Raw genomic sequence first — 18,854 nt, forward strand, 5'->3', positions numbered from 1 at the left:
TCCCTTATCCTTCTTTCGTAGGACTCACTCAGAAATCTGCTCCAAAACGACTGATACCTGACTAGTTCACAATTCTTACACCAATCATTTACGAGTGTCTTTGAGTAGAGTCAATTCCTGCTGAGAGGGGAAAGTAAGAAAGAGAATAGCTATATCTCTATGTTCCCTATTTGATTCTCTTCAACCTTCCCCTTCAATGGAGGACATTCTGAACCTTAACCACCTGCGGATGGAGGAGTATAATGAGACGAGAGAATCCTGCCTTTGCCTCTATATCTTGAAGGGCCACCGGCCCAAACGATCGTAGTGGAGGAGGTTCTCGTCAGAAATAAATTTGTATAGCCTTGTCAATAAATATCAACCTGCCCCTAGCCACAAGTAATCCCCTCCTCGAATCAGAAAAATATCCTGCCCCACCCCCCGAAGGGACTTATCGTCTGGTGTTGGTTGACCGACTCCGACTGCCTATAAGTTGTTCGCTCGACCAACCTTCAAATCCCCTTCTCAAATTAGAAAGCCCGCCTTTTCATTGCAGTTTACTTCAATGACCCCGATCTGCCTGTCCAATCAATATCTCATTCTGACCTGATTAAACCTCAGGCTTTCCGGATCAATCTACTACTGTCTTCCTTCCGAATTAAGATGTTTCCATGAGGGACGACTGGGATCAACTACTCTAATGACGGAGGACCTATTCTGTCCTCCTCCTATTCTTTAATGGGTGGAAAGACCTTGTGATGAAAAAGATGGTACTACGGAGGACGAACCTTAACCACCTAGCATATTGTTATAGCCAGAATCTTCGAAAAAATTACATAAGACATATAGGCACTCTTTAGGGATAAATGAAATCCTTTATCCCACTTCATGAAGTGGGAAAAAGGTTCAATTTTTTCCCTCTCCTCTACGGATTTATAGGACATCCAATATTCCTAATAACAGACTATTCTCCGATCTCCGAATAAGTTCCCCAAGAGTTTCCTATTTGACTAATTTTCTGACACTGGTGTTGGTCACTGAGGCAATTACCGAAAAAAAGGCTTACGCACAGAACGACTATCATTGAAAGCCAATGGTTACACCATTCTTTACAAGACAAAAAAGACTTTTACCTACCCGGTTCTATCAGGAACGCTATTTCATAAGCCTGGACAATGTTAAAAAGCCTACTTGACACCCTTGTATTCCATCGTAGTGTCTCAGTTCCGAGTCGACTCTCAACACTACAGAGCGAGTGGCGTCCACTGCACTAGATTTGCCTACCTTCGCACACTTCACATGGCGATTCTTCTGCTACACACCTCTATGTAGCTAACGCTCTAGTACTTCGGTATGCTCCGCACTACGTTAAGCCAATCAAGCAAATGAATGAAGCAGCGGGAGAGGCGCGAAGTAACTCGCCCTAAATTTCAAAGAAGGAGCTGATCCTTGCAACTACATCAAAAACCCCTATTATGTTATGCATCCAGCCGCTTCTCTTAAGTACCGGGTATAGGTTACAATAACCAAGGAAGGAGTTGCAAACTCGGATGATTTCAACCTTTTGCCAGGGGAGCCGACATCTGAAAATCCATCTGGTCCCGGTGATTACCTCTTCTGAACCGAAAGAAGAAAGATGGTAAGCTTAGGTCCCTCGGAACCAATGACACCTTCTTATGGACACCGGAAGCCTCCGTTTTTGAAAGAGAAAGTCGGGTCTAGCTGATTCCCGAGCACTTAAGCACATAAAATGTTCGATAGATAACAAAAGAATCCCAAATATCTCGGTCCAGTGCCGAGGCCGAATAATTGGCCTTGGCAGCTACAGTTTGGTTAAGGGCCAACTCTTGGTTGGAGTTGGATGTACTAAAATTCTTCAGCGGTAGTGTAAGGTCTTCCTCTCCTTTATCTCCTCCACCCATCCGCGGAGGAATTCAAAGCATCGAGAAATAAAAATGACTGGTCTAGTTGCCGGTTTTTTAGTGAACACTTTGCTGAGGAACGAAGTCTTCACACTCTCTTATTAGCCATCTCTTTTTTCAAGAGCTAGCTTTCACACTCCTTCTCTTTTCCGATAGCTTTCCCATTGATTGATATAGTGAAGAACATAAACAACATTTTACCTTTTTTTTACCCCTTCTTGCTCCTCGCCGCGTCGGCGTCGCCGGGGTTTGTATACTCCCGGTGACAACACTACAGGGAAAACGGCCTTTATGTACTGTACAAATAGGAGGAACAAAACTGCCCTTCCTTTCATTGTGATGCCTTGCCCTGGCAAGCTCCACACCGGTTGGGGGCTGTGCCGCCCTGCCTAGGCGGCAGTTGAAAGTCAGTACCATCCCGTTAAGGACAGGTTCCAGCTCTATGGATAGAGCCCTTCTCGAGTGAATACCATTCCGGCACAATTATTCCAGATAGTCCCGATCGCAGCAAAGGTCGCGTACGAGGGCACGTTTTGGTCTGGTCAGAATGGTCTCCACAAAGCAAACATCTTTTTCTTTAGGAAGAAATGGAGTAAGGGACAACCTGGCAGGCGGAAAGAAGCCTTGTACTATACTTGGTTGCAGGAAGCTAGTCGAATGCGTGCTCTTGTATCCCTTTCGGTGGTTTTTTGCATTTTATGCCCTTCCTCTGAGGTTCGCTAGGGCGTGGCATTCGGTTACAGTTAGTAAACGAAGGGAAGGGGGATTCAATTCACAGAAGAGAATCGGGTCTCATTCGGCGATGCCTCGCTGCTTCAAAGGGAAAGATTTGCTTTGCGTGCACCTTCGGGTGTGGTGGCAGGATCTGGCTTTTGGTTTGAAGATTGGATCTGCACTTTTCTTCATTCAAGAATGATGTCAGTCAGACTAAAAGGGGCTCTTCATCCAAGAATGAGCTAGGCTGGCCGGCGTCTTTATGAAGATTGGCTTCTTTTAAAGGAAAATTCCATCTTTTTTACGGGTTCAAAAGCTTTGGACGACTGTGTCACTGCGGTCTGATTCACTCACCATGCTAAGCGAGTCGCCCTGAAGGCCTAGCCTAGTTTATGCTTTTGGGCTCCTTTCTGAGGAAGATTTAGGCTATTTCTGTTATGCTTCCGAAGCCTAGACCCACCTTTCACCTTGGCTTGGCTACAGGTTCAAATCAATCCTTTTATTCTGCTTTCTTATCTTCCTTTACCGAGCCGAGCCGCACTGAGCGAGCCCGCCCGAAAGCCACCCTCCGTCCTGGATCAGCGGATTAAGATGCAACTTCTGTTTTGAATGCTTCTTCATATTCGGCACTAAATACTTTGGGAAAGTAACTTCGGGCCGCGGAGGTTGGGGCACTTGAGACTGAGAATGAGGCTTCTGATACAAGAGAGATTCAACAAATGAGAAGAGGGTAGTTCGGGTAGATGAGAGTCGTTCGGGTGGGAAATTTTCAAAGAAAGGGGAAGAGAAAGAGGCCGGCCTAAGGAAGGTCAGGGGACTATTCATCCAGGAAAGGTTTGGGGGGCAGGGCCTGTGTGTGGGGCGGATTGGCAAGGAAATGTCATACGTAATGGAAGTGTAGCTCGCTTGGACGCATTACCCGATGCTCCTACGTACGCCAGTCTGGGCTGGCCAACCCAACCTTTCGATGCTCTCCCATCTCACGATTTTCAATGTGACGTTCTTCCTCGTTAGACGCCCGACCAAAACCATTTTCTATCTGGAGGTCACACGAAATTCCGGCTATGAGACCGATCAAACGTCAGAATTTGTGCTCATCCTTGGCCCTGAGGGCTGGGATAGAAAGAGGTCTTCCCGGTTAAAGCATGAAGTCTTCACTTCCATTTTGAACCCCAAAAAAGAAGCAGTTTCAGATGCATTCGAAGAGGCAGACGGTGTAGTTTACCCAGAATCAAGAAGAGCAGGGGAACGGACTTTCTTCCTATGGGGAAGGAAAGGATGAATTTGCATAGATATAGAGAAGAGAGGACCCACGATTGAAGTTTTATAAATAGTAACAGATGTAAGTTATCAAATCAGGGGACCCAGCCTCACTGACGTTAACGGATTGTCTACTATTCGCTCTGCTTCGGAAAGCCCTGTGGAGGTCTACAAAGAAAGACACAACGCTTATGTTGCGTGCAATATCTTGGAATCTGCTTCGATATAAGTCGGATGGAGAGTTTTTTAGGTAAAAAGAGAATAAAATAGCAGGGAGACGGAAATGGTTTTAAGTCGAATAAAGGGCCGCGGAATCATAAGCAATAGCAAGATAGAAGCTTTCCAAATCCACACATATATAAGCTCTACTAAATCTAGATAACTAGAATTCCAAGAGACCAGAAATCCTGCCCGGAGATGGCCGAAAGAGAGCTTCGGAGGGGCTATGCTGCTTACTGTAACTGTCAATTGTATTCCCTTCCCCTTGCCGGAGCAGGACACACATAAAAAATAGAGATAGCAAAAAAAGCAGAAAGAACATAAGAAAGAGAAAAACAGAACTAGACTAGCATCGATGATTTCTCCCATTCTATCATGGAGTAGCCAGAACAGTCTATTCATTTCTTCTTTTTCCCCTGCTCTAGAGGAAGGATCAATAGCTGAAGATATCCCACGAGCAGAACAATTAACACGAGCAGTCTCCAAGACATGTCGAGTCTTTCTTTTTCTTCCTCAGCACATGAATAGGACTTAGGAAAGAAGAAAATCATTAGTCAGATGCGGAGATTAGGTTGTTTTCCTCTAGGCCAATTAGACTGAAGGGGAGTAAGGCATTATACTCTTTCGAAATTTCTTATAGAAAGAGAAAGGATTCGTCTTGTAATTGTAAGAGCAGGTTTAAGCTTACTTATCTTACTATAGTAGGTAAGCGCTAAGAAGCTCCAATCATGCTACTTCGGATATATATGCTTAACACATGCAAGTCGGACTATGTTTTCGATCAGCCCATGCAGGTAATCACCAATCCCGAAAGCGATCGAAGCCTTTGCGACGGTAACATGAAATCTCATAAGAGAAGGAAGGTCCACAGAACAGAAGGTTGAAAAGTAGTACGCCCGGTTCACCAGGTTCTACCACTGCAGGGCCCAATCATAGTCAAAAGAAGAATTTTGGCTCAGAAGGAACGCTAGATATATGCTTAACACATGCAAGTCGTATGACAGAGCCCTACCGCACCGGAGGTTGCCCGCCCGGATGATGCATGTGATGTCAAAGAGGGGTTTTTTAACAATGACCACTACGAACGAAGGACCAACGACGGTGAAGGAAAAGAAGGATTAGGAGTAGGAGCTAATTCGGACGGAATCGAATGATTTCGAGATCGAGAATGAGACAAAGGAGAGCACTTAGACAATTCACTTTGAGTACAGGGAAGTCTGCTGGTAGGAATTCTTCAGGGCGTATTACGGTTTTTCACCGAGGGGGTGGATCGAAGCGATTGCAGCGAAGAATTGATCTGAAACGAAGCACTTCGTCTATGGGCATTGTAGAAAGGATAGAATATGACCCTAATCGTTCTTCTCGGATCGCTCCAGTACGATGGATTGAGGGGGTCAGCCTGAGGAAATTGAACACGATAGAGGAGTTCGCTCCGCCGCCTAAGATCCTCGAACCTACCACGACCACCATCCGCGGCCTATTTTCGTTCTCTTCCCTGCCCGGAAAGGATGATAAAATAAAGGTAGCTTGCTTCTCTCCTGGACTGATGGCGGCTTATGTAGTGGTCGGCCTTCCTACCAGAATGTCTCCTTGGTCGAAGAGCCCCTTTACTAGTAAGGGCGCAGGAAGCAAAAAAACTTGCGCGAAGGACGTTTTATTTTCTGCCTTCTCCTCTCCAAAGGCCAAGGGAGAGACTGCATCCCTTTCCTTCGGTAGCTCTTTTTGTTTCCCAAGGATAGCGGTAGCTGGGGCAAAGCCCGCTTTCTTCGCTCCGCGAATGAGAGAGGATAAACTCAGAGGAAAAAACACGTTCTCTCTTTGCGAGGTCCGAAAGTGGAGAACGCATAGCATTCTCTGGGCACATAGGATCAAACGTAAAGCAGCGCTTTCTTGGCAGAGTTTTAGGCGGCAAGATACTTTAGGGCTTGTTGGAGCTGCTGAGCATAACGAATCGAAGCCGAAGACGGATCAAGGTAGCTTGCCTGCCAAGCCGATAGGCGACGGGACGAAGGATGGAGCGTGCAAAGTCGATCGTGCACCTGTCGTGTGACCCGTTGGTCCTAAGCAAAAAAACTTGCGCGAAGCGACCCACCTAGAAAGAGCTCTCCTTTATGTTAGGGGGGAACTCAAATGGAACTTCGATCGGATGCGGGTATCCAATCCCGCCGCTGAGATGTCCAGCGGATTCCTGGGCCTTGACGAATGGGCGGCCACCTTGTACGTTATAAGAGCAAAAGGCCCGGGGCATAGCAGGATGAACCAATGTGAATGAGTGTAAGCTTCGTTGCCCGAACACGATTGGTGCTGACCACACTAGGTGCTACCGTGGTAGCAAGAGAGGCCAGGCGGTGACAATTGAGAGGTTGTCACTGAGCATTCCTAGTCACACGGGAAGAGAGGTCAAATGGCAAGGCAAAGCCATACGCCCGTTTGGCTCCTCGCGGAGTATAGCTCACATCCAAACATCTGATTGGGGAACGGGGCAACGCCCATGAAGCTCCGGCGGAAAGGGAAGGCCTGCCAGGCCGTATGCCCATGGGTGCAGGATTCTTCGAAAAAGCGCGGGCTGACTCGGAGACCTGGGACCTTGGCTTAGCAAGGGATGAAGGGAAAGCTATTACAGCTTTCTCCGTCAGCGGCTTATGTAGTGGTCGGCCTTCTATAAGCGACTTGTCGAGTCTAAGAAGCTTTGCTTCTTGTAGTCGGCCCGTAATGAATGCCTCCCTTCATTTGCTTGCCTCCTTCCAGCTCAGAATGCCTAATGCCTATTATCTAGTGCTAGAAGCTAACCGCCAGAAGCTCACCCTTCGGGTGTCGCTTCCAGCGCAGGAGGCCAAGCATTCTGCCAGATGTCCCGGCCTGGGAGCCCCCTTCGCCTTGACTTTAGTCTTGAGTCGTACTTAAGTAGCTAAGTTTCCAAAGGTGAACAGCCCCTGTCCTTTATAGTCGTAAAGGGCGTCTCAGAAAAGTAAGGAAGGAGGCATTCGAAAGGCCGACTACTATATAATAGGCCTTTCTGGTGGGAAGGCCGACGACTACACGGACTCTATACCAAGTCATGAGCGATAGCGAAGCCAAGCCTTCGCCTATAGGCGAAGGGACGGACGAAAGCCCGACGAAGGCCTATGATATAAAAGTAAGAAAGTAGGTTAAGGTTACGAAGTCACTTAGCCGTCTACTAAGGGAAAGGCGTCGGTACGGAGTCACGTCAGCTGTGGATATAGACTAGGCTATAAGGAACGGAGTCTGAAACTATGGACCGAGACTACACTAAGGAACAAGGAAGCTTGACTGAGCAAAGAAGTCAAGGAACGAAGCTGCTTCTATAATAGCCCCGTTGAATAGGAGGGCGAAGGCTTTTTGAAAAAGTCTTTTTTGTCTTGTAAATGAAATGCATTTTTTTTTCGAATTTCTATTTAGAGAGAGGGGGCTTCAAGTTCTTAGGAAGAGCCGTACGAGGCAGCTCACGTACGGTTCGGGAGCCGAGCCCCAGCACAGGGGCTTAGGTCAACACTTATATAATAGCCAGTCATCAATTGGAAACGGGCAAGATGGTGATGAATTGCAATTGGTCCAAACCTTCGACCAGCGACTGATTGCGACCTGCCCAGAATGCCCATACATACTAAGACCTTATTTACACAGCGAAGAAAGGCCGAGTGGAAGGGGGCAGTCAGCTGGTTTCTCGTTCTCGTCTCTTATCTAAACTTGAACCCGTAGTGAAAGATCCATTTCTTTTGCGCTTGATCTCGTCCTTTCTTGAGCTTCCTATCATAGGCACGCCAGTAAAGGATTGGTAGGAAAAAAGAGGGCGTCCACCGGTCAATTTCATAACGCCCGTCTTATTCCATTTTTATTTGGGCGAGTTGGATGGGGCTTTTGAGACCAGCTTTCCACACTTCCCTTACGCTAGGTATGATTCGGAAGTCTATATTCCTATAATTAAAAGAATTTCGTTTCGAAGGGCCGAAGGCGGCTTTGCTCATGAGTTAAGGAATCTTTTGTTCAAAAATTGTTGGATTTAGTGGCGGAGTTGGGTCTAACGTGTACCGTAATAGGCGTAGAACCTGGTGGTCCCACAATTGACTGCCCCGGGGGTATGCTTTTCCTAACAAAGGAGGGTTAGATTCAGGTGATTGAAGATGAGAATCGTTATTAAACATCTATTTTCTTTGTTTTTGGTAATTAAGGGGTCACGCGTGACTCGTTTTTGCAGAGAAAGAAGACTGGAGGGGCTCCCGGTCGATATGTAGGTTTCAAGGGCTGGAACTGAGGTAATGGGAGTTTGTGGAGTTGGGCGGGAAACTCCCCAGGGCCCTTTTTTATAAGAGTAAGGGAATAGTTCAACCATGAGCTGCGGCGCTTAAACTTAAAGAAGTGTACTTACTTTTCATCGCGCCGAATGAAAAAGAAATCTTCCCACTTTGCTGCAAGGAAAAACCTTGTCACCCCCTTTTTCGATCAGAAGGCAACTACTTCCTCCTATCTGATCTCCCATTGTTGAAGTTGTACCGCCCAAGCTGCTTTGATCTAAGTAAGGATACGAAAGCGTTGGCGGTGCAGCTTTACAAATTAATCCTAATATGCGAAACACATGATTGTAATAGAGAGCTTCTTAAGGTCAATGAAAGCTAAACCTCATTCTAGTGACCAAAGGCCCGATCGTCTTGTTATTTCTTCTATTTTGGTAGAGACTTTGGTAAATGGAAAGACCAAAAAATGTTACCCGCCTCAGGGAATTCAATTTCCTCAGCCTCGGGTCCCAAGGACTTTGTTCGAACAGCAGGCGGAATTGGAGGAGCATCTTATGAAGAACCCGCTTACTCGGGGCAAGGGCGTAAAATCCATCAAGATCGTCAAAGCTCTACTTGGCGTTTCAGACATCGTTGCTCATCTACGGCCCTCTCGACCCCGCTTCTTGTGCTCACCTGACAGAAGTTTTCCCTCATGGGGTTTGGGTCATCTTCTCTCCGAACGATATCCTAGATGGAATATTAAATATCGTTTTTCGGGCTTGCGGTTGTCTGAAAATATTAAAAAAAAAGGTTTGCTCCCATTGTCCGAGATTCTGGCAATACTCTTATCCTGCCTATGTGTTGGCTGTTATGTTTTTTTGGGTTCGCTTATCTACCCTAATGAAGTTTCGCTTTCGGATTTGCTTAATAAAGCAATAGGTGTTATTACCCGAGCCATAGATACTCTTTCGGGTAGTCAGTTGGTTGATGGATCTCTAAACACTGCTACTGATGGTAATGCCCGTGATCCTGTAATTTCTCGTCAAATTGCAGAGCCCTCCGCAGTACGGGATTCCTTGCCGTCCGGGCTTCCTTCATACAAGCTCAGGGTGCGGCCCTCTTAAATAAATTGGTATAGTCATTCTTGCCTTTTCTCTAACTTGTAGTGCTTCCGGAGTTGATTTTTCATTAGTTCAGTTTGAGTTTGAATCTATAGGAACTCATAGAGATAAAGAACCTAACAGAAGCATCTTTCATAAAGAAAGGTTGAGGGTAGATAGGCTGATTTCCTATAGAAAGAACTCAAACTGAACTAACCAAGATTGAGGTAGACTCCGTGCTGCGAAACGGATTCCGCGAGCGCGAGACTTATTATTATAGAAGCAACGAAAACGGCCAGTGCTTTTATTTTAGCATTCTCACTAGTTTTATTTATTTCCAGCGGGTCGAAAGCACTTTCCTCAAATATTTTCCTGGACACGTTGTTTTGTTTAAAGGTTCCCCGCATTCGCACGGGCTGCTGACATGATGATAGCTACAAAGTCTGTCTAAAAAGGTGTCTTTGACGACTTGAAAGGTGCTCTCAGTGTACCGCCATACGCACCCAGACATTAGACCAATTGTGTCTGGCCCAACAGTTTCCAGAATGCCGTTGTCATGATGTTGATCCGGCTTCTGCGACTAAGGCATCCGCCTAGCTCCGAATACGCGCATTGGAGCTCTTCGCTCGATGTCCCGGGTCGCTATGTTGTAAACCGCTGTTTCGTCGGGCGGTGGCTTATTTCTTTCTAACACCCCCTTACTAGATCAAACAAATAAAGCTCCATTGAATGAATCAACTTCTCCCTCCCTGGTCAATGTTTCGGGGAAAAGCCTATCTCAGTGATGTTCAAAAACGGGAAAAAGCGTAATGAGAAAACTCGCGTTAGCTCGTTTTGAACCACCTTCTACTTTTGAACCAGTTCTCGACCGCCCGAATTTGTCCAGCTGACCAGCATGGAGCTTTTCGGGAAAGAGAGAAGAAAGGGGATCGATTATAGAAGGGGATCCCCTAGCTTAGAATTGATTCCTCTCCTTTGACTTTTGACATAGGTACTCCCACTTCAGGTGGACGAGCAACCTTAAGCACAGAATCGGACGTTGGTGCTATCGTATAGAAGAGAAGGGCTGCATTGGATGAACTCCAGCTCTCGGCGACCGACAAAAAGCCTTTTGCACCTAGCAAGGAAAGAAAGTCGCAGAAGGGGCGTAGCGGGCAATTCAATTGAAGAAGAAAGAGAGATTTTATGATAAAGAAAAGGAGCTCTTGTCGGCATAGGCTGGTAGTCTGTGTCCTTCTCAGCGAGATTGAGTAGGATTCCCTGTCTTTCCTTTCTTTCACGAATTATGTGTTATATAGAAATAGGAATAAAAGGCGTAGCTCTCTTTCTGCTGTTAGCAGGATTCGTTACTATATTCAGCTGTTTCATAATTTCTACTATAAGAGAAGAGTGAAGACCGGGAAATCCCTTTTTTTATAGAGAAGGAAAGTTCCCTATCTCCGAATACCGGGCACTAAGACGAGTACTGAGATCTGTCTTTCGGCAATAAGGAATAGTGATCGCGCTCTTGGTGCCTTAAAAGGACATTAGGAAAAGGCCTAACCGCTGCAATTGATAGAGTGGGAGTAGGAGCTAGTTTTGGTATTTCCCACGGAGGGCGGCTACTCTACTATAAGAGAGGAGCTCATACGATCTCACACCCGGCAGAAAGGGAATTGAATTAGGAACAATGCCCAGTGCCAGAAAGGCTTTTTGAGTTTGAGTGAACACCCGGTTAATAAAATAGATTGAGGGGCCAGCCAAGTCAGTAGACTGGACTTCTGCTCCTATGTCGATGTTTTCGGAGCAAGACCTTCGAGCCACCTTTCTTATCTTAGGTCTTAGGTAGAACCTTCCCATTAGATAGCCAAGAAGAAGAATAGCTTTTCTCTATACTTTCAGCAACTAAACGAAAGGGTTTATGCTTTGGCTGAACGCCTATGCTATGCCAGCTATGGAAGATGAATGATGACTTTATCTTAATGGAACTCCAACAATCTAGTTTGAAGGCTGGTATAACTTACACATACCAGACTACCGACAGATCTGGGTGGGGCCCTTGGAGAATAGAGCAGCATTTGCTTTTATTCCCCTTTAAAAAAGAAAGTTAAATGGAGACAACATTGATCTCTATAGACGGTTTTTCTTTCCAGGGCCCTGGTTTGGATTCGCCTTCCCGGTCTTCCTTTTGAATAATGGGAGCAAGATTGAATTGAATCTTTTCAAGATTTTCCATTCTAACAAAAGAAAGATAAAGGGAGACCAATCTATGATTTATGATTAGTTAAGCTGGAAGCGCTTGGAATAGGAAGGCCTACCTAAAATCTTGTTGTTTTGTTGTGGTAAGGTAAGATAGGCCATGAGCTGTAGGACTGCACTGAGATGCCAGGATAGATAGTTAAAAACTAATAACTTATTGGGGTTAGCATGAAAAGAGCCTTTGAAAAAGAGAAACTGGCCCCCCCTTACTCCATAGGAGACTCGAAAACTATCCTTGTGAATTGAACTGGTAGAATAACTGAGAAGGGTGCTTGCTAGGAATAAATAAAATAGAAAAAAGTGACTGTTCTGATGTTAAGGAATAAATATAAATTCCTCTTAAGAGAGAGAGATTATGTACAAGATTTTGACCGTCAAGTCAAATCCTTAAGGATAAGGATAGGAAAAGTGGGACTTTCAAACTTTCTCACAAAGGAGGTTTGTGGAGCAGTTGCTTTAGTTGTTTGGCATGAGCAAAGCTAACCCTTGCTTGGCTCTTTCCTCTTGATGCGACGGTAACTCGAGATAGAATATCTTAATAGAATAAAGCTCTATTCCTACTTTAGGATCGTACGGTAGAAAGCACTACTTCCGATTTGAATCATCTCGTGTAATCAAATGCAATTCTTTATCTTTGCATCTAGGAGTGGTTGGGATTAACAGCCTTCGTACATCAAATTGTGTATATAAAGATCTTTCTTTCTTCATTCAAGTAAGATAGTGGATCAATAAAACTCCGTCCAAAGGTCCTCATAGAGGCGGTCACCGGTAGGCTAAGATCCCTCTCTGATAGAAGAAGAAAGCGCAAGACGAGAATCTTCCAACAGTAAGGGAAGAATAGTTTTTTATAATCAGTTATAAATTTAGGGAAGTTTAAGAGCATCAAATCCTTCTTTTTGAGAAGGAAGTAAGGCATTGGAATTAGGAAATAGCATTTATCCCAAGATAGCGGTAGCAAGTGTTCTGTGGAGGTTAGGAGTAGCAATAGGAGAAGGATAAGGCACGCAAGTAACTTCTTCCACATGGGAAAGGCGCTTTTAACAGCGTTTGCATCTGATCGTTCCTGGGAAGAGTCATTCATGCTCTCTAGCCAGGGTACGGAGCGTAGTAATAGGAAGAAGTCAGTGCTGCTTTACTTTGGTGGTATCATATTTATAAAAGGAGTTGATCCCGTCTCAAGGGCGTTAAGGCTTGTTGATTGAACGAACCCGGCAAGGTCCTCCTTATTAGCATCCCAAGCTTATGTTGAATCGAGATTTTCTTGGTCTTCTTTGACCCGAGGGGGGGATAAGCTCTTCTCTTATCTGCTCTTCCCGCAGTTCTCTTTCTGCTGTTGTAGGCAGGGCTACTTTTTTCTTTTTTTTTTTCGAGAACGGAATCATAGCATAGTTTCGTAGCCAAGTTAAAGACGTGCCAACTTCTCCTACTCTTTCTTAAGCGCTGGTTCTGCTTTCACTAGATTCTGTTCTTGTTCACGCATCCCTTTCTAGTGGACGGATTTCAAGGGCTAGAAAGGAAGAAGTCTTAGCCTTAGCGGAGTCACTTCCAGATTCACTTCTTTTTTAGGGAAAGAAACCGGCGTTAAGCGCTTCTTGCTAACGTCCTTAAAAGGAGAGAAGGAACCTGAGGGTATCAATCAACATATAGATAGAAAGGATAGGGCATAAGGATGAGACTAGCTTGTAGTGTTCACGTGGTGAAGGTTGAACTTGGGCCTTGGCTTCGGTTCCAGAGATGGGTTCTGTGGCGAACTCGAGTTGAATAAGCTCTTCTTCCTCAAGTTTTTAGCTTGAAACAAGAATGGATAGAGTTGACTCAGCTGCGATTGCTCTTGGTCAGTCTGATTAGGATTAAGATTCTGCTTTCTGCTATTTCATGGAATCTTAGAGAGACTGGAGTAGGTCAGAAGTGGTGGAGGAGTGAAAAGCCGATTAAATGGTTGATGTTTTCGTGGTTAAAGAATCTCTCTTAGCTAGGGCTAGGCCACCTGCCTGACTATCTATTGTCTCAGCAGGCCTTAACCCAGCAAAAGACGACAGAGGCATAAAGGAAGATTGATGAAGAATAAGCGATGGTCTTGCTCTTCTTTCTCTTGGAAGAAGAATGGCTGTTGTTTAATCAGTTTCAAGTGGTGGGATCATATATTCATATATAATAGTGGAATCCCGTCTCCTTAAAGATCTCTCCCTCAAAGTAGAACGAGCATAATCGAAGACAGATGGTAGCGTATTCGAAGTAGTTGATCTCACGTGCTATCCGAAAGTCTTCTTAGTCTTCGTCTGCTCTCAATGAGTCAATGCCCGGACCAGGCTCTTAATTAAATAGAAATCCCGTTAGTGAAGTCACCCTCGGAGTTGACAACGACTAAGCTTTTTTTCTTGACACTAGTCTTAGCCTTTCTAAGGACACCTTGCCTTCTTTCCTTGGCTTGGCGGGAAGGGCTACTCAGAGTGGTGCGTCTGGGGACTCCCCTTTCGAAATGGGAAGAATAGCGTAGTAAACAGTGACCCTCGGGGATGAAAGCTGCTCTTGCTCTTTAGAAAATGGTTTCTGTGAACAAGGAAGAAGGGCTACTTTACTCTAGATCGAATGCGACTGGAGATTTTTCTTTCACAGCTCTAAAGGGAGGGAAGTCAACAGTCAAGAGAGGGTCTCAATCAACAAGAAAGTCATGAAAGAGAGAAGATGGTGCTATTCCCTTAGCTAGCTTTGACCAGGAAGAATGAATTTTCTCTAGAACCCTTGGTTGGGCTAGGATCCCGATAAAGGAGAATGTTCAAAGCGAGACGTTTTTCGATAAGAGAACAGGTTTTTTCGGATAAGCTGTTGCCGCTCTTCTGTTAGAGCTCTTTAGTCCCATCCCTACCAAAGAAAAGAAGATCTCCCCGGAGCGAGTGACTCAAAGAAAGAAGGCCCAGGGCCCGCCCCCTTTGAGGTGGGTCTTCACTTATCCGATTTAGAGCGAAGAAAAGAACTTTATAGGCGCTCGCTCGTTCCTTCGATCGGTAAAAACCTACCCGTCGAATCAATAGATCGCATGATCAATGCCCAACTCTTGATAGAAAAGAGAGTGGAAGCCGCTTTAGTTGAGGATGGCGTCTCCCCCCTAAACATAATTTCCAAACGAAATGAAATCCGAGGGATTATCTTTTATCCTCAAGGGGAGACCCTTTCTCTACACACGTACCAGTACTACGTGACTAGTCTGGAAGAAACTGGTACGCGCTCGACTATTCCTTATAAGAGGATAATACGGGAAGTTACAAGGGCTAACCTCTTCCTATAGGAGCTTCTTTCTTTTTTTTTCCGGTATGCCGCTCCGCGAGCAAGGAGCGCCACGCACGAGCGGAGCGAAAACAAAGCAAGAGGAATTCTTCGTTGGGGGAAATCCTTTGATTGCATATTGAATATAGATCTATGTCTTTCTTGTTCTACTAGCTAGGACGAAATTCTCACATGTCCCTTTCGTTATTACAACCTTCTTTTTTGATGTCAAAGACCAGAAGCTACGCGCAAATTCTCATTGGATCTCGGTTGTTCTTAACAGCGATGGCTATTCATTTAAGTCTTCGGGTAGCACCACTAGATCTTCAACAAGGTGGAAATTCTCGTATTCCATATGTACATGTTCCTGCGGCTCGGATGAGTATTCTTCTTTATATCGCTACGGCTATAAACACTTTCTTGTTCCTATTAACAAAACATCCCCTTTTTCTTCGCTCTTCCGGAACCGGTATAGAAATGGGTGCTTTTTTTACGTTGTTTACCTTAGTTACTGGGGGGTTTCGGGGAAGACCTATGTGGGGCACCTTTTGGGTGTGGGACGCTCGTTTAACCTCTGTATTCATCTCGTTCCTTATTTACCTGGGTGCATTGTGTTTTCAAAAGCTTCCTGTCGAACCGGCTTCTATTTCAATCCGTGCTGGACCGATGGATATACCAATAATCAAGTCTTCAGTCAACTGGTGGAATACATCGCACCAACCTGCGAGCATTAGCCGATCTGGTACATCCATACATGTTCCTATGCCCATTCCGATCTTGTCTAACTTTGCTAACTCCCCCTTCTCAACCCCTATCTTGTTCGTTCTGGAAACACGTCTTCCTATTCTATCTTTTCCCGAATCTTCTTTGACGGAAGAAATAGAAGCTCGAGAAGGAATACCAAAACCTAGTTCACTCGCTGATTCTTTTTGCATCTATGGCTGAATGGTTAAAGCGCCCAACCTATACCAACCTAATAAAGAGGCAAATTCGTAGGTTCGATTCCTGCTGGATGCACTTGGAACGTTCAGTTCAATTTCTGCTCACGGAATTGTTACATATAGCTCGCCCTGCTTTCATCTTCTTTATGTGCGCTACCTATGCCCTGTCCGCCGCCTGCACCTGGTCTTTTTAGCTTATATCTTGATTTCGGTTATTGAGCTTCTGGGTAGTCTTGTCCAGCTTAAGCACGAACTGGCTTTTTTCGATCCTTAAACTGCATACACAATAGTTTTCGAAATAGCTGGTCTTAACAGCAAGTACTCTGCACTGGGTGTTGAGGACAAAGACGGGACTGAATCTAGCAAATTCGTAGATGCGTAACACCAAGTTGAATCAGAAGCCTTTGAGAACAACGAGACTAGCCGCGAGCAATCCGTCTTTGAGAACAGACCCTTCCTCCTTGTCGTGCACAAGAAAGGACGATGTGCCGGATCGGATCTTGGGTAGGTTCTCAAGCCGACCCGACCCGGATGGATACTGAAGAGACTGTTGGATCTGTAGTTGGAGGTGCCCGGTCGGACTCTGAAGTTAGAGGTTCTCCCGAAAAAGAGACTGTTTTAGGATTCCTTTTGGAAAGGCTTACTAGGGGTGAAAGCCTATAGTTAGGGCCAAGTGCCTCTAGATAACTGTCGAGCTACTCAGTCAACACACGAAAGCAGGTGGGACACTGACTCTCTAAAGTGAAGACCAGAGGTTTCGTGAGAAGTGGAAGTGAGAGACTGGGACAAGGAAGGTCTAGTACGGATTGAAGATAAGACCACTGGCTCCGCGTCTCCATACCTTGAGTAAGGGGTATCCTCCTTTGTTTTCCCATCCCCGGGTCCGAGTGGATATAACCCAGATAGTTATGGGAAGGGAAGATTACTTTACTTGAATGAATCCCTTGGCTGTTCCTGACTCGGTGATCTCTCACCAACTGGCTTTTGTAAGGCTTCTGGAAAGGATAGGGACAGTGCATCGACTTCACCATCTTTAGATGGTGAATAATCGGTTGAGTCTTCCGCTTAGCTAGGAGGCAGTTAGGACGAGAAAGCCTGGCAGCACCAAGGTCTTGAAGAGCCTTGACTTCACTCATCGAAACTAGATCGAACTCGTAACTTCACTGACAACAAAAACTAGTTTTTCTTTACCTGGTGGAAATTATGAATCAAGTCGGAAGCAAGGAGTATGTTATCCTCAATACAGTTTCAAAATAAGGTGATGACAATGAAAACAGCACATTAATGCTATGATGACCCTGATAATGTCAGCTTAAGTAATTGAAAAATAATAAAAGAAGCGACTTTCTTTGTTTGCTTGTATTACTGCAAATAATGGTTTAACGGTGGAGTACGAACTAGATAATGTACGAATAAGCATCTTCCTTCTGAAACTTTATAGTATAATTAGAACTCGATATACGAATTTTATAGGTACGAAATAGAATGGATTAAGATGGAGGACTTGAACTGTACGAGATAGATATACGAACTGTAAAGCAAACCGTTTCAGTTAATAGAATCACTGTTTTCATGATCGTTAATACAGGTTTGAAGTGAATCTCCGAACGAAAGGATAGTAGCTGCTTTCCTCGTTATTCGCTTGTTATCTTCTTCTTTAGGACTTGTCCGAAGGTGCTCAATCCTATGCTCTAAGGCAAGTCATTAAGGGGTAGCCTCAATCCATCATTATTCAAGCTCAAACTATCTATTCACAGTATTGTCAAATCGAGATGTAAAAAAAAGCCTATAATTTTACTTCTTCTGTTTAGCATGAGTGAAGGGAGGAAGGAACTGAACGGAGTAGCTGTAGTTAGTGATTCAAGTCAGAAAGTAAGGACTGTTGCTAGTCTTGTACGATTGAAGGTAGGAGTGAACCTTCGAACGAAAGGAGTCAAGTGCAAGTGCTAGAGCTAAGCCATTCCTTTTCCTTTGTCTCTTTAGTTTGAGGCCCAAGAGTTGTTGATTCCTCTGATGCTTGGTCAGCCCATTCCATATAGGAGTGATTTTAATTTCGATTTGACTCTAGCGCCACCGATGTTGGATGACCGGCCGGCCCCCCCACCAGTAGTAGGGGGCCAGCAAGCGCCTGTAGATGTATTTCCGGATGGGGGGAACTAGATAGCATCATACAACGACTGCCTAAGGAGGAACTCAATAGCATCGTACAGCGAGCGTCGATCCCCCATCCGCGAGATGAATTCTCCGCGGAGCAGCAGGCTGCATTAAACGATCGGGACATCGATCTTTAGAAACAAACCGGAGGGGGGTATGGCATGCTATATAATATAGACTCTATATAAGCTGATTATTTTATGACTGACGCTTGAACCTTAAGAGATCTCATAACCCGAAACCTCCGTACTTGATTCGCTCTAGCTTGAGATCCGCTACCCTACTCTGTCTACTGAACTGCCTTTACTACCCACGCCTTGTCTTGTCATGCCGGCTGTTTCCTACTACTGAGATGCTACTACCAATGTGACTTCACTCACAGCTGTGCACTGATTTGCTCTCTCTTGAGTTGGCTTAGCTCGTTCTATGGCTCGCTCCGTGCTTGCTCACTCCATTCGTTCTTATGCTTCACTCTGTGACTAATGCACTTTGCTTCTTTTTTAGCGACTCCATCTAGGAGACAGACGGGACTTTCAATGGATTCTGCTCGCTTCTTCTAGCTCCCTATTGATGAGGGAAAGCCTACGAATTACGACTTTGATAGGAAAGATAGATTGAGCTTTTGACTTGTACGCTCTTTCTTCTTGTAGCAATTGACCTCTTGTGGCATTTCAAAAGAGACGGGTCTTGGAACGGAGGCCGCTACGATCATGCTAATAGATGCTAGGCTAGTGATAAAAAGGGTCTTGACAAATGAAAAGCGCTAAGCACGAAAGATAGACTTTGGCACGAACTCGAAGAAGCGCCGGCTACGTTGGCTGATATGCT

General features: G+C 45.1%; 1 protein-coding gene and 1 pseudogene across 1 annotated transcript; both read left to right on the forward strand.

The window, feature by feature from the left end:
* The first annotated feature begins 4,053 nt into the window (after window positions 1-4,053).
* On the forward strand, window positions 4,054-14,986 carry LOC130137173 (60S ribosomal protein L2, mitochondrial-like; annotated as a pseudogene).
* LOC130137172 (putative cytochrome c biosynthesis ccmC-like mitochondrial protein) lies at window positions 14,157-15,891 on the forward strand. Its single transcript, XM_056307935.1, has one exon. It carries the CDS (start codon window positions 15,124-15,126, stop codon window positions 15,874-15,876), a length of 753 nt encoding a protein of 250 aa, XP_056163910.1. The 5' UTR covers window positions 14,157-15,123; the 3' UTR covers window positions 15,877-15,891.
* Window positions 15,892-18,854: the final 2,963 nt, after the last annotated feature.

Source organism: Syzygium oleosum, unplaced genomic scaffold (assembly GCF_021117445.2).
Source record: "Syzygium oleosum isolate NSW1041296 unplaced genomic scaffold, Sole_v2.1 Sole_v2.63, whole genome shotgun sequence".
Classification (NCBI taxonomy): domain Eukaryota; kingdom Viridiplantae; phylum Streptophyta; class Magnoliopsida; order Myrtales; family Myrtaceae; genus Syzygium; species Syzygium oleosum.

What these genes read in the sequence shown, in the direction of transcription:
- LOC130137172 (XM_056307935.1), top strand. Translation starts at nt 15,124, where the DNA reads ATGTCCCTTTCGTTATTACAACCTTCTTTTTTGATGTCAAAGACCAGA.